At 43.4% G+C, this 22274-nt stretch overlaps 1 protein-coding gene across 1 annotated transcript; it reads left to right on the top strand.

Moving 5' to 3' along the window:
* Positions 1-5409: 5409 nt before the first annotated feature.
* Positions 5410-21069, top strand: MOB3C (MOB kinase activator 3C; the record flags this gene model as incomplete). The annotated part of the gene is made up of 3 exons (XM_081193256.1): positions 5410-5827; positions 11919-12121; positions 18848-21069. The coding sequence occupies 3 exons, from the start codon at positions 5410-5412 to the stop codon at positions 18875-18877; spliced, it is 651 nt and encodes a 216-aa protein (XP_081049382.1). The 3' UTR covers positions 18878-21069.
* Between the last annotated feature and the right edge of the window lie 1205 nt (positions 21070-22274).

Here is a 22274-nt window from a genome sequence, read left to right as displayed (position 1 = left end):
GGCCATCCTGGTACCCAGGCATCTTCACTTGGTTGCAAGTGGCTGATAACCAGGTGCAAAATGCACCTGGCAAATTTTGAACACTGCTTGGAGGCCACATTTGGGCAGCATGAAAGGCAATGGAGTTCAGTTACCTTGTGTGGACTGTAATGGCTTGGAATTTTAGGCCCTCTGAATCTTTGGCCCTCTGAACTCTCCTCAGGCCACAGCCCTATGCCTTTTTGGAAAATGTTATTGAGCTCTGATAAGGCTTCTTGCCTGCCTGGATGGAGAAATGTGTGGTGTATGGAGCTGGCACACAACTCTAAGATTTACAGAAGCACTAAGGCCCAGTCAGAGAATCTTAAAGTGTATGGGCTATATGTAACCATGGTACCTCTGTTTACTGTGGTTGCTGGTCTCAGAACAAGAAAGTACACAATCAAGCAAGCTATCTTCGCTTTGAACCGTATTGACTCAGTTGGTGGAGAGTCAGTGTGGAAGGGAACAATATTTGTTGCACTCAGACCCCACCACAGAATAGCAAGACAGACGACAATGGCTCTTTACACAGCAACTCATGATTCAAAAGCACGCTGGTACCTTTAACAATAAAGTTGAGTTCATGTAACTGGATTTCTCCCCAGTGGGGTTAAAAACAGCTTTGAAAGCACAGAAGGGGTTAAGCACTCCCAGAGCCATTGTTCTGGTCAATACCAGAGCCTCCAATGGATGCTTTAAAGTTTCTCTTTTAGAAAACAACCACCTCCAGACATCTCGCATCTGTTCTGGCCCTCAGCATGAAGGATTGCAGAGATTGTTACAAAGTGGGAAGGAAATCAATTGTGTGATTCAGTCTTCAGATGTTGGAGTTTTCAAAGTGTTCAGCTGGCTGCATTGTCCACCCCACATGAGAATATATTTTTATTCTTAAATACATTCTCATTATCTGGCAGCTGCAGAAAAGATCAAAGGAGAAATTTCCAAGTGACTTTTTCTTTTTTTAAAAAAAAGGCTAGTATTGTATAATAGTAAGTGCTTAATGAATGCACCAAAAATGATGCATTTAGGGTACAAATATAGACCCGAGACACTTGAAGGGCTTCAGAATCTGTCAGAAACCCCACTGTGCTAGCAGAACACAAGATATCCCATGGTCATTTTTACATTTTTCTTCTTTGTATTTTCTGGTTTTGTATTTCCCGCCTCTCGTACTGAGAACACACTGGATACAGTGGCTATTATCACACCATAGTAGGGGCACATCTAAGAGCATAAGAATAGCCTGCTGGATCAGACCAGATCCTGTATCCACAGTGGCCAATCAAATTCCTTTCAGAAGCAGGACACAGCAGGACCTAAGTACAGAATTTCTCTGTCCAAGTTCCATTAAATTTGTGTCTTTCTGAAAACATATGTTGTACTGTGCATGTGTATAATATACACTTTGAGGCTCTAGTGGCATTTTAATGAGGGAGTAGAGGCTTAACTCGAGTCAGTTGAGGATTTAGAGTAAAGATATTGCTTCTTTTTTCGGGAAACAGTAAATGTGGAGATTTTGGGAGTATAAAGATTTGGTGCTGGCATCATGATTATCAGCTTCCAAAGCAAAACATTCCAGGTTTGGTAGCCATAGTGTTATATGACAGGACCAAAATGTCATCCAGCACTTGGCTGGCTGGGAAGCAAACCTGAAAAGGCAGGACCGAGAGGACAAGCTCATTTTGTCTTGCAGCTCTTTGACAGAGACTCAAGTAGTTGTAGACTGTGTCCAGGATCACCCTTTCTACCACATTCTGTTTTGAAGTAGCATATAGGAGTGCAAGTTAGGTTAATTTTAGACTCTGGACTTAAATATCTGGAGGGTCACAATTTCCCTACCCTTAATGTAAGAACAGTGTCGTGTGTGAAGCACCACTAAGGCTTACGAAACCTTTGCATTCTTTAAAAGCAGCTTGTGAAAGTATCCTAGATAAGTTTTGCCTTTACTGAAACTGAGAGACTGTGGGAATGCAGAACTTATTTCCCCACCAAAACAATGCTAAAAATAGTGTTCAAAATGTGCATAGAATGAAGAACAGTCATGAAGCAGCGGCAGGGAAGCAAGTGTTCGGGGCCCATATGCTTCCCCCAGATAAATGCCTTAGCTGATGCCTGACAGCTCTCCGCTGTGCTGATGTGCTGGATGCAGATCTGCGTGCACAAGATAATGCCTGAACTGAAGAGGACCTGAAATTTTGTTACTGAAACACAATGAAAATCTTCTGCGGAATGACAGAACTTGAGGAGAGGCTTATCCCTCAGGTACAAGATACCTACATAACACACGCACATCGTAAACAGTGTCTACGTGCTGAAATGGCTTTCCCTTCAAATGATCTATAGATAGCAGCCAGGAAAGCATCAGGCGTCTGTTATTATTTTTAAGGGGAAACCTAAGATTAACAGCTTGCACATGGTTGTCAACATATGATCACAAGAGGAGTCCTGCGTGGTGGTACCTCCGAAACCAGAATGGTGGGGGAATTATGGAATGTCCTTTTAATAGTCAAATGGACAGTGTTCCATAAACCTTCAAATGCCCAGTAGTTGTTTTTATAAAGAACTCTGTGACACTAGTTGAATGGTTAAACCCCGATACAAGGAATAATTTTTCAGTCTGTTGTAGATGGGTTTGATCTTACAGGAAGGTGGCTTTTATATAGGGATGAATTCAATGAAGTAATTGCATGAGCAGAACGGCATCCAACTGAGCAGTGGAAATTCCTCTCCTTCACCCTGTGTGCCCTCTGCACACACCAAATCTGCTCCGGAGGGCTGAGGAGGACCCCCAGAGCAGATTTAAGAAGAGCTTGCTGGTTCAGGCCAGTAAGGCATCTGGTCCAGCATCGTGTTGTCACAGCACTGAAGCAGATGTCCATGAGCAGCCAGCCAGCAAGACCTGTTCATAACTGCATTCTCCCCCTCCTGCAGTTATCAGCAACTGGCATTCAGAAACAGTGGAAGTAGAACTTAGCCTTCAGGGTCAGTAGCCTTGTCCTCCATGATTTTATCTAATTCTGTGTTAAAGCCATCCATGTTGCTGGCCATCATGGCCTCTGGTGGGAGCTAGTTCCATACTCCGTGCCCCGTGTGGTACTTTCTTTGAGGACCTGCGGTGTTGTGAAGAGGGAAAAGGGAGGGGAAGTTCTGTTGTACAGCTTTGTTAGATACAACCCACAGAGCGTATATTTCAACTTCTGTGTGTTTTGATACTTGTCTCAAATACAGTGGTACCTTGCTTGTCAAACTTAATCCATTCTGGGAGTCTGTTCGACTCCTGGATCTGTTCGAAAACCAAGACGCAGCTTCTAATTCGCTGCAGGAGCTTCCTGCACTCAATCGGAAGCTGCGCCGGATGTTTGGCTTCCAAAAAACGTTCGCAAACTCACTTCCGGTTTGTGGCATTCGGCAGCCAATTTGTTCGGGAGCCAAGCCATTTGACAACCAAGGTACCACTGTAATTTTTTTTTTAAAAAAGAGATGGATCCTTTCCCCCAGATGACTGTGCAATGCTGCCAGTATTAGGCATGTACTGCATCATTTTGAGCGTGGAGTCTGTGGTGTGCCTAAGCGTAGTGGCTTCTTCACAGCTGAATGGCAGCTGCACAAAAGCAGTGCCTGCTGGCCTTTATGCTTAAGAGTCTTCCCATGGCTCAGAACTTTTTTGCTTCCTCCCCTGGGACACCATTGAACTTGAAGCTGAAGCCCCAGGGTCTTTTTAAATATCCTTCACTGTAAAAGGAGCATTATGAAACAAGAGCCACAAAACGATGTGAACTGCCAAACATCTGTATTCCCAGTAGATGTGGACTGAACGGCCACACCAGTGACAAAGCAAAAGGAATGTTTTCTTCTAGACCTGGAAATGGCCCAGCTGCTGAGGAAACTGCCCCCCCTCCCTCCAGAAGGACAGATGTATTTTTAGAATATGCCTTGAGGTGTCACTTTGATATTCTTTTCTTCTTTAAAAGAACTTCTTGGCAATGGCGTAGAAATAATAAGAGCATTTTCCAGTTTTTATTCTCTAATCATCATGGAGCACAAGCCACTGAAGAGTAAGGATTCTGTTTCTGGTGAGGCAAGGGCTGGGGAGGGCAAATATTTGGTTCAGAAACACAACCCAGAGAATCTGGGAGAAGTGTGAATTTTATGAGAAGGACTGCAATATTTATGTTGACCCCATCAGTAGCCCCTTGAGCGATAGTTTGCCTTGCCATTTCTATGGCTGGAATTTTTATTTATTTTTTAATCTCTGCACAGTTTCAGAAAGTCTCACTAAGAATGGTGTTGTGCAACCTGCTTGGCTTGATGGCCTGAGTTGCCAATAGCACTGGGGCTTGATCGTGTAACAAGCATCGGAGTTATAAAGCATGTACGTTCATATTGTGAATTGATACCTCATTGGAAACCATTTATGAAATAAATAATGCCCATGGTTGACCGCAAGTTATCTATACCGCATCCTTCCTTAGTATTCCTTTAGAAGGATTTTACATCAGGCTAGAGCGCTTCTGCCAATCATTCTTCCAGAGTGATGAAAACGGGAGATAGAGATGGGCAAAATGGTGGGCACTGAGAGATTGTGTAGACCAGGGGCTGCCAATGTGGAGTCCATGAACCCACACTGAAATTAGGCTGGAAAGAAGTAGTGTGCTGCATCAAATAGAATAGGTTTTTTGAGTGACTTGTCTGTGGTGTGTTTATGTGTGGGGTGGGGGGAGGGAGAGTGATACCCATAATCTAGTTTGGAAATGTGTCCAGAGGCCCATAAAGGTTTCTGAAACCTGGTGTAGATGCTACAGGTCATTTTTGTGAGGATGCAAATTTAATCCGGAATGTATTTGGTGGTGGTTGTTTTTGCCTGAATTGAAGACCTGACCTAACCAAGCAGTGTTAGAAACTGAGTTATGAAAGTTAGGAGCTAAATGGCACCTTAAACCTAGGTTATGGGTGCATACTTTTTATAACAAGAATACAAAGCTGAAAATGAATGAACTGCAGCTAAAATATTATGTTCATTTTTCACATGGTCTAGTCTTTCACCTGCCCACCCTAAGTGGGTCTCTTCTTCAGACTTCAGAGAATAGCTGGAAGTGGGGAGGCAGGAAAAGGTCCTCCTTTTCTTCCACTCTGCAGTTTTAATCTGAAATCTTAGGCACAGTACTGTGCCCAGAGCTTAGAAACTGCTTGTGCTAATGAAATTCCCTGTTGCAAAATGTGCCTGGAACAATGGAAGTTTTGAACACTGTAACCAAGGTGTACATTGTAAAACAACTGACTTAAATACTTTGTGTCCATTTTATCTTTTAGGAACCATCCTGATTTTTATTTTTGTCCTTTGGAAAGACTGGTCCTCCTTGTCATCACCCTGGCTGGTTCCAGCCCAGAATGGCTTTGTGCCTTAAGCAAGTTTTCAACAAAGACAAAACCTTCCGCCCCCGGAAGAAATTTGAGCCGGGGACCCAGCGTTTTGAGCTGCACAAGAAAGCTCAAGCCTCTCTGAAATCGGGACTCGACCTAAAAGCTGTGGTCCAGCTTCCCCCAGGGGAGAACATCAATGACTGGATCGCGGTGCACCTTGTGGACTTCTTCAACAGGATAAATCTCATCTATGGGACCATGTCAGAATTCTGTACCGAGAAGAGCTGCCCCATCATGTCGGGTGGCCTCAAGTATGAGTACCGGTGGCAGGATGACTACCGCTACAAGAGGCCCACCAAGCTGTCGGCACCCCAGTATATGTGCATGCTGATGGACTGGATTGAGACCTTAATTAATAATGAGGACATATTTCCTACCAGGATAGGTGAGTAGGCAATGGGTACTGCATATTCAGGGTCAGACTCTTTGTCCATCCAGTTCAATATACAGTGGTACCTTGGTTCTCAAACACCTTGGTACTCAAACACATTGGAACCCAAACACTGCAAACCCAGAAGTAAGTGTTCCAGTTTGCAAACTTTTTCTGGAAGCCGGACATGCTCTGTTTTGAGTGCCACACTTCCATTTTGAGTGTTAAGCTGAGGTCTGTCTGTTTTTCTCTATTTATTTTGCGTTTTTGTTTTTGTGGCTCTTTTTTGTTTGTTTTTGTGACTGTGTGGAACCCAGTTCAGCTACTGATTGATTGATTGATTGATTGTGTGACTGCAGTACATTGTTTATTGCTTTCAATTTATGGATCAATGGTCTCCTTAGATAGTAAAATTTGTGTTAAGTTTCTGTTTTAGGGATTGTTTTTAAAACTCTGGAACGGATTAATCCATTTTGCATTACTTTCTATGGGAAAGTGCGCCTTGGCTTTGGAATGCTTTGGTTTTGGAATGGACTTCTGGGACAGATTAAGTTTGAAAACCAAGGTACCACTGTACTATCAATTGGCCATGGCTCTCAGGCGTTGCTGCTCATCTGGCCTCTGGTTGGTCACATTGCTGCTGCTCACCAGGACGGGGAGGGGCAGGGGGGGCAGTGAGGTCAGTGGCACAGTGCAAATGCACTGGTGTGATTGGCTCTGTTGGTGTGTTCTCAGTTCACTGACCTTAACTGCCACCCCCCCTTCACCTCCTAGCAGACCAGCACAACCGGCGGTCAGGTGAGGGCAGTGGTGTCCCCACCACACTGTCTCCTACTAGTTTTTCCCAGATATGCAACTGATCCTTTTAACTGGAGATGCCAGAGATTGAGGCTTCTGCATACAAAGCATATGATCTGCCAATTGAGCCAGGGCCCCTATTACTGTATTTTTCGCTCTCTAAGACGCACCAGACCACAAGACGCACCTAGTTTTTGAAGGAGGAAAACAAGAAAAAAAATATTCTGAATCTCAGAAGCCAGAACAACAAGAGGGATCGCTGCGCAGTGAAAGCAGCAATCCCTCTTGCTGTTCTGGCTTCTGGGATAGCTGCACAGCCTGCATTCGCTCCATAAGACGCACACACATTTCCCCTTACTTTTTAGGAGGGAAAAAGTGAGTCTTATAGAGCAAAAAATATGGCAATTCTTTCTAAAGATACAAGGCAGGTGCAAGGCTTGCTGCTGCCACCAAGAGCCTGTACTGCACTCCCTACTACCCTTAAGGCTGCAGTCCTGTGTTCACTTATTTGGTAGGACCCTGGAGGCCAGGGTTCAAATCTCCACTCAGCCATGAAGCTCATTGGATGACCTTGGGCCAGTCACTGCCTCTCAGCCTACCTTGCAGGGTTCTTCTGGGGATCAAATGAGGAGGGGGAGTATCATGTATGTCACCTTGAGCTCCTTGGAGAAAAAGATGGGATATACACTCAAGCAGTGAATTAATACATAAATAGGAAAGTTAATTGAACTTACAGTGGAACTATTAATCTAGTTTTGGCCTATGTGCAATCTCATTTTTTCAAATATTAATACAATATTGCCTATATGGTCATTGTAAGGTGAAGTGATCGTGTAGGGCAATTTTGCTCTGCCTGCTGCAAGCTGTGGGAACAGGCGTTTTTCAAATAATAGCAAGGTGTTGCTATGGGTCATCCTAAAATGAAGCAACTGTGCAGGGCTCATTTGCATTGCTGTAATCCTCCTGCATGTTGTGGGATGTGACTATGTGATGATTTCCACAGAAACATGATGTTGAATCCCATACTATTGAAATGAATGGACCTACGTAGCTTAGTCATGTTCATTCATTTAAATGGGCCTACTGTGAGTAAGGGACGCGGGTGGCACAGAACCTAGGCCTTGCCAATCAGAAGGTCGGCGGTTCAAATCCCCACGGCAGGGTGAGCTCCCGTTATTCCCTCTGCCAGTAAAGCGAGATGAGTGCCGCAACCCCAGAGTCGTCCGCGAATGGTCAGGGGTCCCTTTACCTTTACTTACTGTGAGTAAAACTTAGTTGAATACCATCCTTACTTTTGAATCCACCTGCCTAGGATTGCATTGTACTGTTGACTATTTGCAGTTTCCATTTTCAGTCCCCAAGGCCCTTTTGCAAAGATGGCAAAGGATTTGTGTGTGGTGTGGGGGAAGGATAATATGATGCCTTTTGGGTTATTCTCCCGTTGTAACCACTTTGACACAGCATGTTTCTAGTTGTTTTTGCAGCTGGCTGGTTTCGTCAAGGCTTGCTTGTGTTATTGCCACCCCGTCTCCTTTCAGAATTAATGCCATGCAACAATGTGCAGCTGTTCTTGTACCATTCCCATTAAGTGCTGGTTTAAAACACACACACACTCATAAGGAGAGGCTGTTAACAATGCCCATGTCTCATGGGGTTTGGAAAAAAAATTCACTGTATATGTGCCGTTGTTTTGGATAATTGCTAATTCCTACAATTACTTTGTAGTGATTAATACTAAGGAATCCCATTACCAGGCTTCATTTGAACACATCGGGGGGACAAAATCTTGGCTTGGAGAGACAAATCCTTTAACATTCTGTCCTGTAATTTATTTGCTCTTAATACCTCTCATTTATAATGCATTAATACACCACTTCTCATTATTTCCTTGTTGGGTTAAGTGATGCTGTGTGAAAGCATCTGTCTTCGAAAGAGAACTCTCCATCCAACCAGTACCATTCTGTTACCCTGTTCCATGTGCGAACGTGGTGGTAGACGGACAATAGTTTCTTTCAGAGGATGATACGATGGAGGCATTGCTCCCTATTGTAGGCACACTCATCCAATTATCATCTTTCTTTGCAGGTGCTTTAAAAAAAGTATACAAAATCTGATTGAGATGACCAGAGTGAGACAGAACCGACTTTCACAGAGAATAAGGTTCTCAGTGGCTACTAGGCCATAATGACTATTCTCTGCCTCACTGGTAGGAGGCAGTATTGCTTCTGAATAGCCAGGTGATGGAAACCACAGGAAGAGAGAGTGTATAGGTTGCAGGTTACTCACGGGCAGCTGGCTGGCCACTGTGAGAACAGAGTGCTGGGCTAAATGGACCACCACAGGAAATTCAACAAATTTAAAAAAAATAATTTTTTTTTGCCCTTATGGGAAACTTCATTTCATGATGGAAATCATTGCCCCAAAACACAATCTCAGTATGACATCTAGCCAAACAACCAGGTGGCAGGATCTAGAAAACCTATTAACTTCCAGGTGAACCTGGAGTTGGCTGGTCAACCACTAGCTGAATTTCCTGAGCAGAATGGTTGTGGGTGGCCGGCAAACCACCATACATCAAAAAGGATGTCTTGCTTATCAGATTTCCACCACACTTCCTGGCTCGAGGGAAGCCTTTATCTGCATCCAAGCCACCATGCCAGGCACTTCCTGCCTGCTCGTCTACTGTTGACAGTTTGCTTCTTGCGTTCACAATGTATGGCAGAAAGGCCTCCCACTGGAATAGAGAAGTCTAGAATGATGTACCAAAGCTCACTATAAAGTTCCGAAACTTGAATAACTTTTCACAACTGTGCATAATTATTCATTCATTGGGGGGAAACTGTTATCTATGGAGATTAGAGTTAATAAATAGTGGCCAACAGGGGAGGGTGGCCACAGCTGCCTTGCCCCTCCCCATGGCAGTGACATGCAGCATTGAGAAGTCAGGTCTCCAAACTGCTACTCACATCAGTGTATTTTCAGCATACAAAGTGCTGTTCAGCTGTTATTTCATCTTTACACTGTACAGTGTAAGAGAAATCAAGCTGGGGACCGCAGGCCATGTAGCAGTGGCACAAGCATGTGGCGGGCGTGTGCCTATTTTAAAGAGACACTGTTCAGAAACTGATCCCCCAGGATGTAATATGGACTTTATGAGCCCACAATTTGACAAGACTAGTCTGGTATTCAAATCTAGTGCCTATAGCAGCGTATGCACATGCGAAAACGGTCTGGACTCCAACAGAGCCTGACTAGACTTTATTCATGGCAACTAGAGCATCAGAATGACTGCTTTCCATCTTTCACAAGAGGTCTGTGGATGCATGAAAAGAAGCCTTTCTGATTCTTTAAATGAGCATTTGCACTCTCCACTTTTAATTCAAAGTGCTTTCAGTTTGTACTCTCAAGAGGAAGAACAATCCTTGAGTGTCCTGGAGCAGCCGTCTCAAGGTTTTTGTAGTTCTGTGATTCTGTGATTCTGCTGTAGTTATTTCCACTCTACAAGCCACAGCAAAAAGAGCTTTTAAGCTCCAGACAGCACAACAACAGCACTTGTTGACTTCCCAGTCATTAGCACATCTGAAACCTGCATGTCTTATTGCAGGTGCAACTTCGTGTCTATGAATCCTGCCAACAACTCCAGATTTCATTAAAATCAGGTGCATAATTGGCTCATTAGGCTTGTCTTCAGACTCTGGAATGCATTTGTGGGAAACACGGACGAGCTGAGACCTGCTAGAAAATAAAATGTAACTGCCAGACCCCTTAATTGTTTGTGGTTATTCCTCTTTTCATCAGTGCAGTGTGCATGGCAATGGAACACATGTGGTGGATCATTTAGGGGGCTGTTTCATCTGTTTCCCATTACTGTGATCAAGTTGTTTTTATGAGAGTGGTAACAGAGTGCTGCTCCATTCAGTGCTAAGAATATCCTCCAGCTCCCCCTGCAGGTCTAGTGTGGTTTCATGTATTCAGTAAACACTCAAGCAGCTGTTTCGAAACTCCCCTTGTCCACTTCTATGGACCACTATAAAATTGCTGTGGGTCTTGGTGGACCACTTACTGCTGTTTTTGAAGCCCTATAAATTGGTACCTCAGGTTACGAACTTAATTCGTTCCGGAGGTCCATTCTTAACCTGAAACTGTTCTTAACCTGAGGCGCGCTTTCGCTAATGGGGCCTCCTGCTGCCGCCGCACCGCCGATGCACGATTTCCACTCTCATCCTAGAGCAAAGTACTCAACCCGAGGTACTACTTCCAGGTTAAGGTAAAGGTAAAGGGACCCCTGACCATTAGGTCCAGTCGTGACCAACTCTGGGGTTGTGGCGCTCATCTCGCTTTATTGGCCATGGGAGCCAGCGTACAGCTTCCAGGTCATGTGGCCAGCATGACTAAGCCGCTTCTGGCAAACCAGAGCAGCACATGGAAACGCCGTTTACCTTCCCGCCGGAGCGGTACCTATTTACCTACTTGCACTTTGACGTGCTTTCGAACTGCTAGGTTGGCAGGAGCAGGGACCGAGCAATGGGAGGTCACCCCGTTGCGGGGATTCGAACCGCCGACCTTCTGATTGGCAAGTCCTAGGCTCTGTGGTTTAACCCACAGCGCCACCCGTGTCCCTCTACTTCCAGGTTAGCAGAGTTTGTAACCCGAAGCGTTTGTAACCAGAGGTACCACTGTATAATATATTTTTTCAGAACTGAAAAACTACAAACATGTGCCTGTACCAGGGAATTTAGGGAAGTGGGTAACAAACCAAATCAGTTATCTCTGTACTATTTGAGGAATCATCTCTGGGCCATGCTACCTCCCAGGGGTAGCCAACATGGTAGTTTCCAGATGCTGTTGGATTGTAGCTCCCATCAGCCCCAGCCAGCATGACCAATGGCCAGGAATGAAGGGAGCTGTAGTCTACCAATATCTGGAGGGATACCATTGAGCTACCCCTGTTGTGCACACCAGAACACAATAGCTGTTGTCCTTAAGAAAGCCAGGGTGTTGGAGTGGTTAGAGTGTTGAACTAGGACCTGGAAGACTAGGGTTCAAACCCCCCACTCTGCCATGAAGTGCATCGGATGACCTTATGCCAATCATCATCTCTCAGCCTAGCCTACCTCACAGGGCTGTTGTGAGGTTAAATGGGGAGGGGGATAATCATGCATGCTGCCTTGAGCATCTTCAGGCCTAAATGTGAAAATAAATAAATAAGAATAAAAGGAAGGATGCACAGATGCAAGGCCCTAAATAGAGCCTAATGTCCCACAGTAGTATTGAAAGCTCTAAACACTCCCCCCCTTTTGTCTTGCAGGTGTTCCTTTCCCCAAGAACTTCCAGCAGGTCTGCACCAAGATCCTCACCCGCCTCTTCAGAGTCTTTGTCCATGTCTACATCCACCATTTTGACAGCATCATCAGCATGGGTGCTGAAGCTCACGTCAACACCTGCTACAAGCACTTTTACTACTTTATCAGCGAGTTCAGTTTGGTCGACCAAAGGGAATTAGAGCCTCTGGTAAGAACATAGGTACTGCTATTATGCACCCTGCTTCTGATTGGTAGCGATACCTTTTGGATGAGGGAAGAGCACTGGAGACTTAAAGTGTTCCAAAAACTCTTTAAGTTTGCACTGCGAACTACACGTAAGCGCTCCTTTAGGTGGCCAGGAGGGCTGTCAGCATCTCCAAGCTCTTATGGAGATCACATTCCAAAGGCTTGAAAGAGATTCCCAGCTGTCAGGAGACTGCCCTGTTGTTTTTTTAAACAGAGTTCAGAGCAGAGTGCTGGCCAGGCAACCTTAAGAAGAATGCCATATGTGTATGTGCATCACATCAACTATTTCACACTATAAACACAAATTTTCCACTGTCTAGGAATTATTCTTAGAAGGCTCCATTTAAGAATCAGCTAGGATGGATGAACCGATGACGATGATTAGCGTTTTGAACTGTTTTTAATGGTGTGTTTTAATTGTTGTAACCTACCCTGAGACCTTAGGGTGAGGGTGGGTAATAAATTGTAATAAATTAATGGTATGCACAAGCGCCATGATTGTTAACAGGCGAAATCCTGATCTCTCTAAACTTTGGCAATATAGTCAAAATTAGTCACATCTTAACAGATGAGGGAATGGGTACAATGTTTCACATCCATAAGAGCAGCTATAATTCAGCTGACCCTAAAAGGTAATTAGAGATCAGGAAACCGAAGAGGCTGAGAAGAACAACAAAAAAAAAAAATCGATTCTAATCCACTTCCCTCCTTCCTGCTGCTTCCCTTAAGACATAATAAGAGGAAGTTTCTCCCCAATTGTCCTTGCTAAGTGACAATAACTCCCAGTTAGTGTTGCTTGCTGGCCGTGTTTCCGAGTGTGAATTTATATGCCTCTGACCTTGTACTGTCTTTTCCAACCATATATTCTAGAAAGAATATATGGATTTATCTTAATTTCTAGTACTGGGATATTATAACATGCACAGCTGATTCCCACTTTCAAAGTGATCCATGTGCAGCAAGCATCGTCTGTCTAACACATTCACTATGAAATTGATAGAATCCTAGAATTGTAGAGCTGGAAGGGACCACAAGGGTCATCTAGTCCAACCCCCTGAAATGCAGGAAGCTTTTGCCCAATGTAAGGCTCAAACCCACAACCCTGAGATTAAGAGTCTCATGCTGTACAGCTGAGCTATCTCAGTCGTGTAACACAATCACAAAAAATCATTTCCCCTCTGTCAGGAGTCATGATTATATTATTATGTATGCTAGTGAGCAAGGATACTGAAATGTCCTCAACTAACAAGTAACCATCCAATATGGTATTGACATGAAACGTACCATGATCACTAAGTCAGGAATGTAAACCAGAATAATAAACCATGGTAGTGCAAACCATGGTTTTCCTAACTATGGTTTCAGGTGCTCTCTGAATTGACAAACCTATAGGCATAGCTACGTCTCTAAGTGATATTGCAGCATGGAGACAGAGCTTATGGCCTCTTATGACCTTGAGGAACCATGCGAGCTTATGAATAAGAGGAAGAAAAGTGAATCCTTGTTTTTAGCATCAAACTTCACTGCATTTCACAAAGGCAGATGAAAGATTTCCTTTTTTTGAAATCCGAAATTCTTCCTGGCCCTGGTGGTTGTGGATGAAATGCTAGATCAGCATGAAATGGAAGCACCACATCCCAGAGGGTAGGTGAGACTTCAATAGATTGGAAGACTTCTGGAATCTGGGCATCAACTGACTCCATGTCTCTGCAGTCCTTTTCCCTCAATATCTCATGTCATGCGTTCTTTAAGGAAAGGGGAAATAACAGATGCAATTCAGCTGGTAATAACCTCAAATTATGTCATTATTTCTCCATTTCACAGAAGGGAAAGTAGAGTTGAGATAAAGTGACCTCTTCAAATCTCTCTCTCTCTCTCTCTCTCTCTCTCTCTCTCTCTCTCTCTCTGTGTGTGTGTGTGTGTGTGTGTTTGTTTGTTTGTGTGTGTGTGTGTTTGTTTCATGGCTACATTCTCCCCCATCAATTTACCAGCTTTGGAATACTTTAAATTAAACAGTCAGGGCTTCTTTTTCAGAACTGAGCCTCTAGGTAATTTCCTTCATTCTACTTGGTTGTATAAAATGAATGGTTTTACTCTCTTGGCCTGAGACTAATTTTAGAGATGTGTCTCCTAAGGAAACAATAATTTGTTTTGCTGGTGTAAAACAGATTTGTTGCAACAAGTAATAACATTGGCAAAGCCTTGGATTATTTCTGGGAAAGACAGGAGCTGCTGTGGGGACCTTCTCAGCATAACGAATGTTGTCTGATGTAGAGATGGGTCACTGTTTGTGTCAGGAAGAAAAATTAAAGGACTTAAACAAGCTGATGTGGAGGTGGTACCCAGAAGGTAGGAGAAAGTGTGAACAAAAGGTGGGGAAATTGGAAATCTGAAGTGTGAAAAAAAAAAAGGTAGAAAATGAAGCAGCATCAGAAGCAACTGAATTTTCAGACTGGCTTTCACTTTAAGCCAAGAATAATTTTATTATTATTATTATTTGCTTAAATAATTATTCTTGGCTTAAAGTGAAAGCCAGTCTGAAAATTCAGCTGCTTCTGAGCCACAGTAGAGAGGCATGATTTCGCACACACACACACCCTGCCAGGCCTGCGCCCTTAGCTGGGGCCAATCTAGCCAACCCCTAGATATGCCCCTGCTTTCCTTGGCACAAATTTGTTGCTTTTGTTTAGGAGATTATTTAGTCTTTGCCACACACACACAGAGCTGCATGCGTACACACTCGCTCACACATATTCCTCACTAAAAATGAGTGGGAGATGAATACTTGCAAATAATATACTTCAACTCATTTTTTAAGTTTTCAGATCTGTGGGCGGAATGACTAGGCTGTGGGGGTGGGAAATATTGTTTTAACAGAGGCGTTAAGAGATCTTGATTGGAAAAGCAGAAACTCTCACTGTGTTCCCCAGGCAGACAGAATCCTGGAATTGATGTTTCTGTTTTTTTGTTATCCTTCAGAACTTGAAGATGGTCATGAATGTTTGGACTGCACAGCAAATGTTACATAATAGAACATGTTTTCAGTTTTCATTTAGCTTAAAACAAGAATAAGCCCACTAGCTAGAATGGGACTCATGCAAACCAAGTGCATTCAAGATGTTAGCGACTTGTCTTTTCCAGCTTCTCATGCTGTGGGCTTCTGCTTCCAGGGCTTAACCCTTTGTCCTCAAATCGAAGCCTTCTTCAAAAGAATCTATTTGGCACCAGCTGGCATCACTTCTTCGTATGTGTTTGGCTGTTTCTCCACCCCTCCTGCTGCCCTTACTAACTCTATTGTGGCAATTCATAGATGGTCTGACGTATTTTCAAAGTGTTGTATCCAACACTACTGTTCCACTCACGCAGCAGAATTCTGTTTGTGCAATTGAACTTCCCCCTCCTGTCCCCTGCAGCCCTATGCACATGCTCAAAATCTGCACCAGAGAGTTGGGGGACCCGCTGGAGTGGGTCTTGTGGGAGCATGGGGGAAACACTGTTGCACATGTGGACTTCTGCTTGTGCAGTGTAGAATGCAACCCAAAGATTGTGAGGTTCAGATTTCCTCATTCCTACTTCCATCGGCATTTGGAATGTTTGTGACAACAAAGAAAATGCCAGCTTATGAGCATGGCAGAAAACCCAGGAAACTGGTTTGTCATGACCATGGATGCCCCAGGAACAGGACTGAAACCCGGAGGTCTAAAAAGCTGTTAGCAAAATGGCTTTCAAAGAGCCCCGCGCTGAGATTTGGCTCTGCGAGCCTGTTCCCAACATGAAACAAGCATGCACAGCCAAACTGAGCAGGATTTAACCCCTGCCCATCAGCTGATGAGCTGGAGTTAAATCCTACTGCTATGGCTGCATGCATGATTTACCAGAAAGGGAAGAGAATCAACTGCTACCAGCCTGCTAGCCACTGAGGTCACCCACCCTTGGAGTGAAATCAGCTGATTGGCAGGTGGGTGTGATTTCGTTAAAAATGACCTTACAAGCCAAATTTGACCACCTGTCAGGCCAAGACTGGCCCACAGGTTGAAGGTTCCTTACTCCTGATTTAGACAAGTGACTGATCACATGCCACAACAATGCATTTATATTGGTGCCTCTATTACTATGGATTTGTGTCTGGTGAATTCACATGAGCAGTTCACCTGGTGATTATCAGATGATAAGCTTTCATTGAGTTGTGTAAGCTTCTCTTTCAAATATCATAAAGAGACTCTCTCCATTGTCATTCACAAATGACGTTTCTTCCCATGCTCCTCAGTCCTTTGCACATAAAACACATAGAATCATAGAATCATAGAATCATAGAATCATAGAATCATAGAGTTGGAAGAGACCACAAGGGCCATCGAGTCCAACCCCCTGCCAAGCAGGAAACACCATCAGAGCACTCCTGACATATGGTTGTCAAGCCTCTGCTTAAAGACCTCCAAAGTAGGAGACTCCACCACACTCCTTGGCAGCAAATTCCACTGTCGAACAGCTCTTACTGTCAGGAAGTTCTTCCTAATGTTTAGGTGGAATCTTCTTTCTTGTAGTTTGGATCCATTGCTCCGTGTCCGCTTCTCTGGAGCAGCAGAAAACAACCTTTCTCCCTCCTCTATGTGACATCCTTTTATATATTTGAACATGGCTATCATATCACCCCTTAACCTCCTCTTCTCCAGGCTAAACATGCCCAGCTCCCTTAGCCGTTCCTCATAAGGCATTGTTTCCAGGCCTTTGACCATTTTGGTTGCCCTCCTCTGGACACGTTCCAGTTTGTCAGTGTCCTTCTTGAATTGTGGTGCCACATGGCTATATAAATCCAAACTCAGGAGCTCTTTATATGTAAATGTCACTCACCAGTTCAACCTCTTTTCTTCTTGCCAAGTGATATTTGATAGGATGCTGTTTTTAACTCCCTTTTACACATATTGTGCATATTTCCTTTTGTTACCTATGCTTTCTTCATGGTATTAAAGGAAAACAGCGAAGATGTCGAAATTGGATTCTTTTCAGACCCAACACAACCCTTTGTGGATTATCAGCCTCTGTTGACCCTTTTGGTTATCACCAAGGCAACTCAAAGAGACACTGAAATTCTGTCCTATTTTTTGCTTCCCGTGTCTTGCTTCAGAATCTTATTTCTTTCAAACCTAAACGCTTTAGGCTTTTTTAAGTTGAAATCAATTTAGAAATGTAATAATGACTACCAAGAAAAAAAAACCACTGCATTGTCTCAGATTTCTTACAAAACATTAAGAGTTTATTGTGAAATAAGTGAAGGGGGATTTATTTTATTTTATTTTTTATGCAACAGATTAATCCAGAATCTTGAGTCATATATTTCCCCTGGATTAACTGATACATTCAATGAAATATTGCAAACATCCATCAGTTCAAACTAATTTAATTTCATCAGTCTGGAATATTGTGCATTGGTTGAAATCATGAATTTATTTAGGTGGTGAAGGGCAAGTTCCTTTCCCTCCTATGTGCAGTATGGGGATACAAAAGGAACCCTTCTATCAAAGAAACAGTCTGTTGGGGGAAGGGAACCTTTGCACCTAATTCATGCTATATGCTGAAGCAGCATAGGCTGTCCTTAACAGCAGTGTGTTGACTTCCCACCCTGGGACCCTGCAGTTGGCAATAACTGCTGTCCATTTATCTTGAGTATGGTAGTAGAGAATGTGGTGGCAGAGCAGTTGCAGCAGTTCTTAAAGGGTACGGACTCTCTGGGTTCAGCCGTGGTTTTGAGACTGAGTTAGCTTTGGCTAATGGATCACCTGCATTGAGAAAATGCAAAGCAGGGGTCTGTGAGTCTGCTCTTGCTTCTTATTCTGTTGGCAGCTTTTAATACTATTGAGCAAGGTATCCTCCTAAGACGTGCTTTGTGGGTTGAGTATCAGAGGCACTGTTTGATACCAGTTAGAAATTAGAATAATTCAGGGGTATAAAAATGAAATAAACATACATACATACATACATACATACCGGTACATACTGCACAGGGGACCCTCAGTGGTAGGGTTGGTCATCCACTGATAATGTTTATAGACTGTTCACATTTTGGAATCCCCTCTCCATCAAAACATATTTTGGGAAGAAGGCCTAGCTGTCTGACCAATTAAATATTGTTTCAGTTTGGGGGGGGATATGTTGGGGGTGTGGGTTGGAGTAGGCTCCTGTAGGCAGCAAAGTGTGCCAGCAACCATGCTTTTCAAATGGACCCCTAGAAAGTTGGACTACAAAACAGATTCTTTGTTTGGTTGTAGAAATGCAGCATATTCAGATAAATTTTAAGACTTATTGCCTGGAAGATGGTATAAAACACCTGCCACATATTTTTTTTATTTTTTCCTATCTGCTATGAAAGCTTAAATTACTGTGTAGAATAATAAAAGGATATAGCTATTACTATGCATTAGTAGGCTATTTTCCACTTTTGTATGCAATGATTAAATACCCTGGATTATAACACGGTAACAGAAAGCCTCTTGATACCGTACCCATTCTGCGTCACTGATGGGATGAGTGGCTAGACCATCCGTAATCACTTTCAAAGGTCCCAACCCTATGAGAGATTCAAGGTCCTTTGTACACCATGTTGAATCATATGGTTGTTTTCCTAAAGGTTTTGTGGACACAGACTACTTCTTCAAAAAAAATTACATTTCTTTTCTTTTTTCCCTCACAGAAAGAAATGACAGAAAGGATTTGCCATTAAGATCATTCGGGCATCATTTGAACGGACAAACACTCCTCATGAGGGCCTCACACGGTGATCTGAACGACTACTGCTGGGAATATGAGGAACTTTGTGTTCCAGGGACTGAAATGCTTGGAAATAGTGGACCCTAGTACGTCCAGTAGGCAAATGGACCCAATAACATTATGTTCCTGCCTCTTGTACTCTGCCCTAGTGGCTGCAGCTGTGTGTCATTTTGCTTTCATTTTGTCCTCCAGAGACCCACCTCCTCCTAAGTTGTTTCACACTTTTTTGAAGCGCAAAGGGGGAAATAACCTGAGAATTCCTCCGCCGAGACCCGAAGAAAAATGATGAATGTATTCCACACAGAAGACTACGTTCATCCCCTTTAGTCTATCAAAGTGAAGAAGGTTCACAAGCAACATGCCCTGCCTTGTACTGGATTGGGGGGAAATGGTTCACTATCACCCTACCCTCCTCCATTATTATTTTTAATGAGCTACTGATTATTCCTCTCTATATATGCTTTCGTCAGGAGAACCAGAGATGCTAGGAAGATACCAGACCACTGGGAATGCTGGATTGGAAGAACATTTCCCCCCAGTAAGATGTCATTTGTAGAAAATAACTGAGTGGAATGAAACAACAATTTGCTTCAGTTTTTCCTCAGCTTACAGAGCATCCACACAACAGCCCACATGCAAATATTTGCAGTCCAGTACATCAAAAACAGAAGGCAGGAGCATCCCAGTAAGGTGCCAGCAGAACACATCTCTTCATGTTGCACAAGTAAATGAGCCACTGTGTGTGCTGAGGGGAAAACTCTATGAAGACTGATACCAATCCCAGAAATGGAATCAGTGCCATAAAACAATCAACAGTTGCTAAAAGAATTGAAGTTATGGAGCATGCAGATCTTGTCCTTTTGAGGAACTTTGATGCATTTTTTTTAACTATAGAAAATACAGACGCTTTAGAAGGAGTCAAATTAATGGTTCCTCTAGCCCAAGACTTCCAACCCCAGCTGGTGGTGACTCGACAGCTATTTATGATACTTTATCTGCAACCCTAAATGCACTCTCTAGAAGATAGCCCCCCCCCCTGAACACAGGGGGCATTATTTCTGAATAAGCATGTATAGAGCTGTGCTATTTAACTGGAGGTGCCAAGAATTGAACCTGGGATTTTCCTACATTCAAAATGTGTGGTCTACCACTGAGCCATGAGTCTTCCTTCCCCATAAAACCCAGTGATCATTTCCCCATTGACTGTGACTCTCTTCTTTTGAGAAGGGAGGGAACAATATTTTTTCTTCACTTTTTCCTTAAGTGACCTGAGCCACATGCATCAATGAGTTTTATTAGTCAAGATTTTATACTTTCTACAACAATATTTATATCTTGGGTTGTCCTACTTTTTCTGTCAGTGAAGTTTAAATATTAAAATTGCACAGATTTTTTTTTTAACTGACAGCACTTATTGTGACATTTAAAATCCTTATGCTATATTTTCTCTAGGTAAACAAGCAGATAAAGAAAATCATTACTTATTTTTGTCATGAAAAACCTGTATCTTCTATGTGTCTTCTCCCAATAAGAAAAGAAAGAGATGCAAGGAGATAAAGACCAATGCATACAAGTGCTACCACAATAATTCCTGCTAAGAAAAGAAAAACTAAAGTGTTAGATGTTCTTATTCATATTTCTTTGGTATTTTCCCTTGCTTTAATTTTTTCAACAGCTTCACCACCCAAAGGTCATTGTCAGCTTTTTTGTTGACCGCATTTCAGCCTTCCTTCTTTCACGAGAGCGTTGAGATGCTTAAAAATATTTGTGCTGAAACTGACATAACCCAATCGGCCTAGTGATAATGTGGTTTGAGTTATTTGTTGTGCAACCCTTCAACATGCTTTCGGCAGACATGTTCTGAAGCAATCATAAATTTTCTGTTCCCTAGGGATTCACTGATCCTCACTACGGATTCTTGATAAGCCACCCAAAATGGCATCATGGGTTTCTCTTGACAATGTCATTTCCCATAGACAAAGAATGGTTATTCTTTTTCAGCCTGAAGGTGTTATTGGTATGAAGGCATTATTGGAAATCAGCCAACTTCACCAAGGGCCACAAGGCAGTGGAGGGTGTGCCAAACATATATTACGTGTGTATGTATGTGCCCTCACCACATATACAGAACATATTTAGACCACAAAGAAATACACTCACCATGCACCATTCACTTTCTCTCTCAAATGCTGAGAAAGTGTTTCAGGAAGACAGAGCTTACCACCACCACCAACTGCAGCACTGTGGTGAGGAGGGGGACATTATCTTTTTCACTACAGCAAGAAGTGAGATGTTTCCCAACAGTGCCTCTTCCTGACCTTTCAAAGGCACCTCTTCTTCCTCTTGCACACCTAGTATATGGTTGCTCAGGAAACAGGAAGGACCACTCCTTTGGAAGATACCCACTTGGCTGGGGCATTAGTGGGCAATTTGAGGGCACTTGGCAGGTCTGAGCCAGCGTATAGGCTGTGGACTTGCCACACTTGTTGAAATCTGAGTTGATCAGTGGTTTGTTTCAAACAGGGAAATGGTTAATACAGAGTTTGCTGCAACACATACACAACCCACCAACTCTTCTCCCAATTAACAGATACTTATTACAGGAAGAGGACGCGGGTGGCACTGTGGTCTAAACCACAGAGCCTAGGGCTTGCCGATCAGAAGGTAGGTGGTTCGAATCCCCACGACTGAGCTCCCGTTACTCGGTCCCTGCTCCTGCAAACCAAGCAGTTCGAAAGCACGTCAAAGTGAAGTAGATAAATAGGTACTGCTACGGCCGGAAGGTAAATGGCGTTTCCGTGTGCTGCTCTGGTTCGCCAGAAGCGGCTTAGTCATGATTGCCACATGACCTGGAAGCTGTATGCCGGCTCCCTCAGCCAGTAAAGCAAGATGAGCGCCACAACCCCAGAGTTGATCACAACTGGACCTAATGGTCAGGGGTCCCTTTACCTTTATTACAGGAAGAGAATCACTCTCGCTTGCTTGCTCTTTCTCTAGTAAGGTCACAAAAGAAATATGAAATGAAACGAAAAAAGCTCCTCAAAGTAGAAAACACTCCATGTTGCTTCTCTGGCCTTCAGAGAAACAGCTCTGAGCATTCTCAGAACTAGCGCATGCTTCTGATTGCCTGATGCTACTACAGTGGACTGTTTTTGAAACAGTCCTGACTCTTCCCATACCTGCCATAGTAGCTGTGCTGGACAGGCCTCCTAAGAACAGCTTTCTGGCAGCCCAGTCAGTCATATGGGTTTTTCTGCTTTAGAGACACATGGAAGGAACCTCTTTGTCATATATGTCATAATTTGTCATACTTTGAGATTAGGATTGGCTGTGAAGAGAGCTGATTGACC

This window comes from Podarcis bocagei (genome assembly GCF_964188305.1).
Source record: "Podarcis bocagei genome assembly, chromosome: 5".
In the NCBI taxonomy this organism is placed as follows: Eukaryota; Metazoa; Chordata; class Lepidosauria; order Squamata; family Lacertidae; genus Podarcis; species Podarcis bocagei.
The sequence above is the reverse complement of the archived record's forward strand: the minus strand, read 5'-3'. Positions and strand labels throughout refer to the sequence as shown.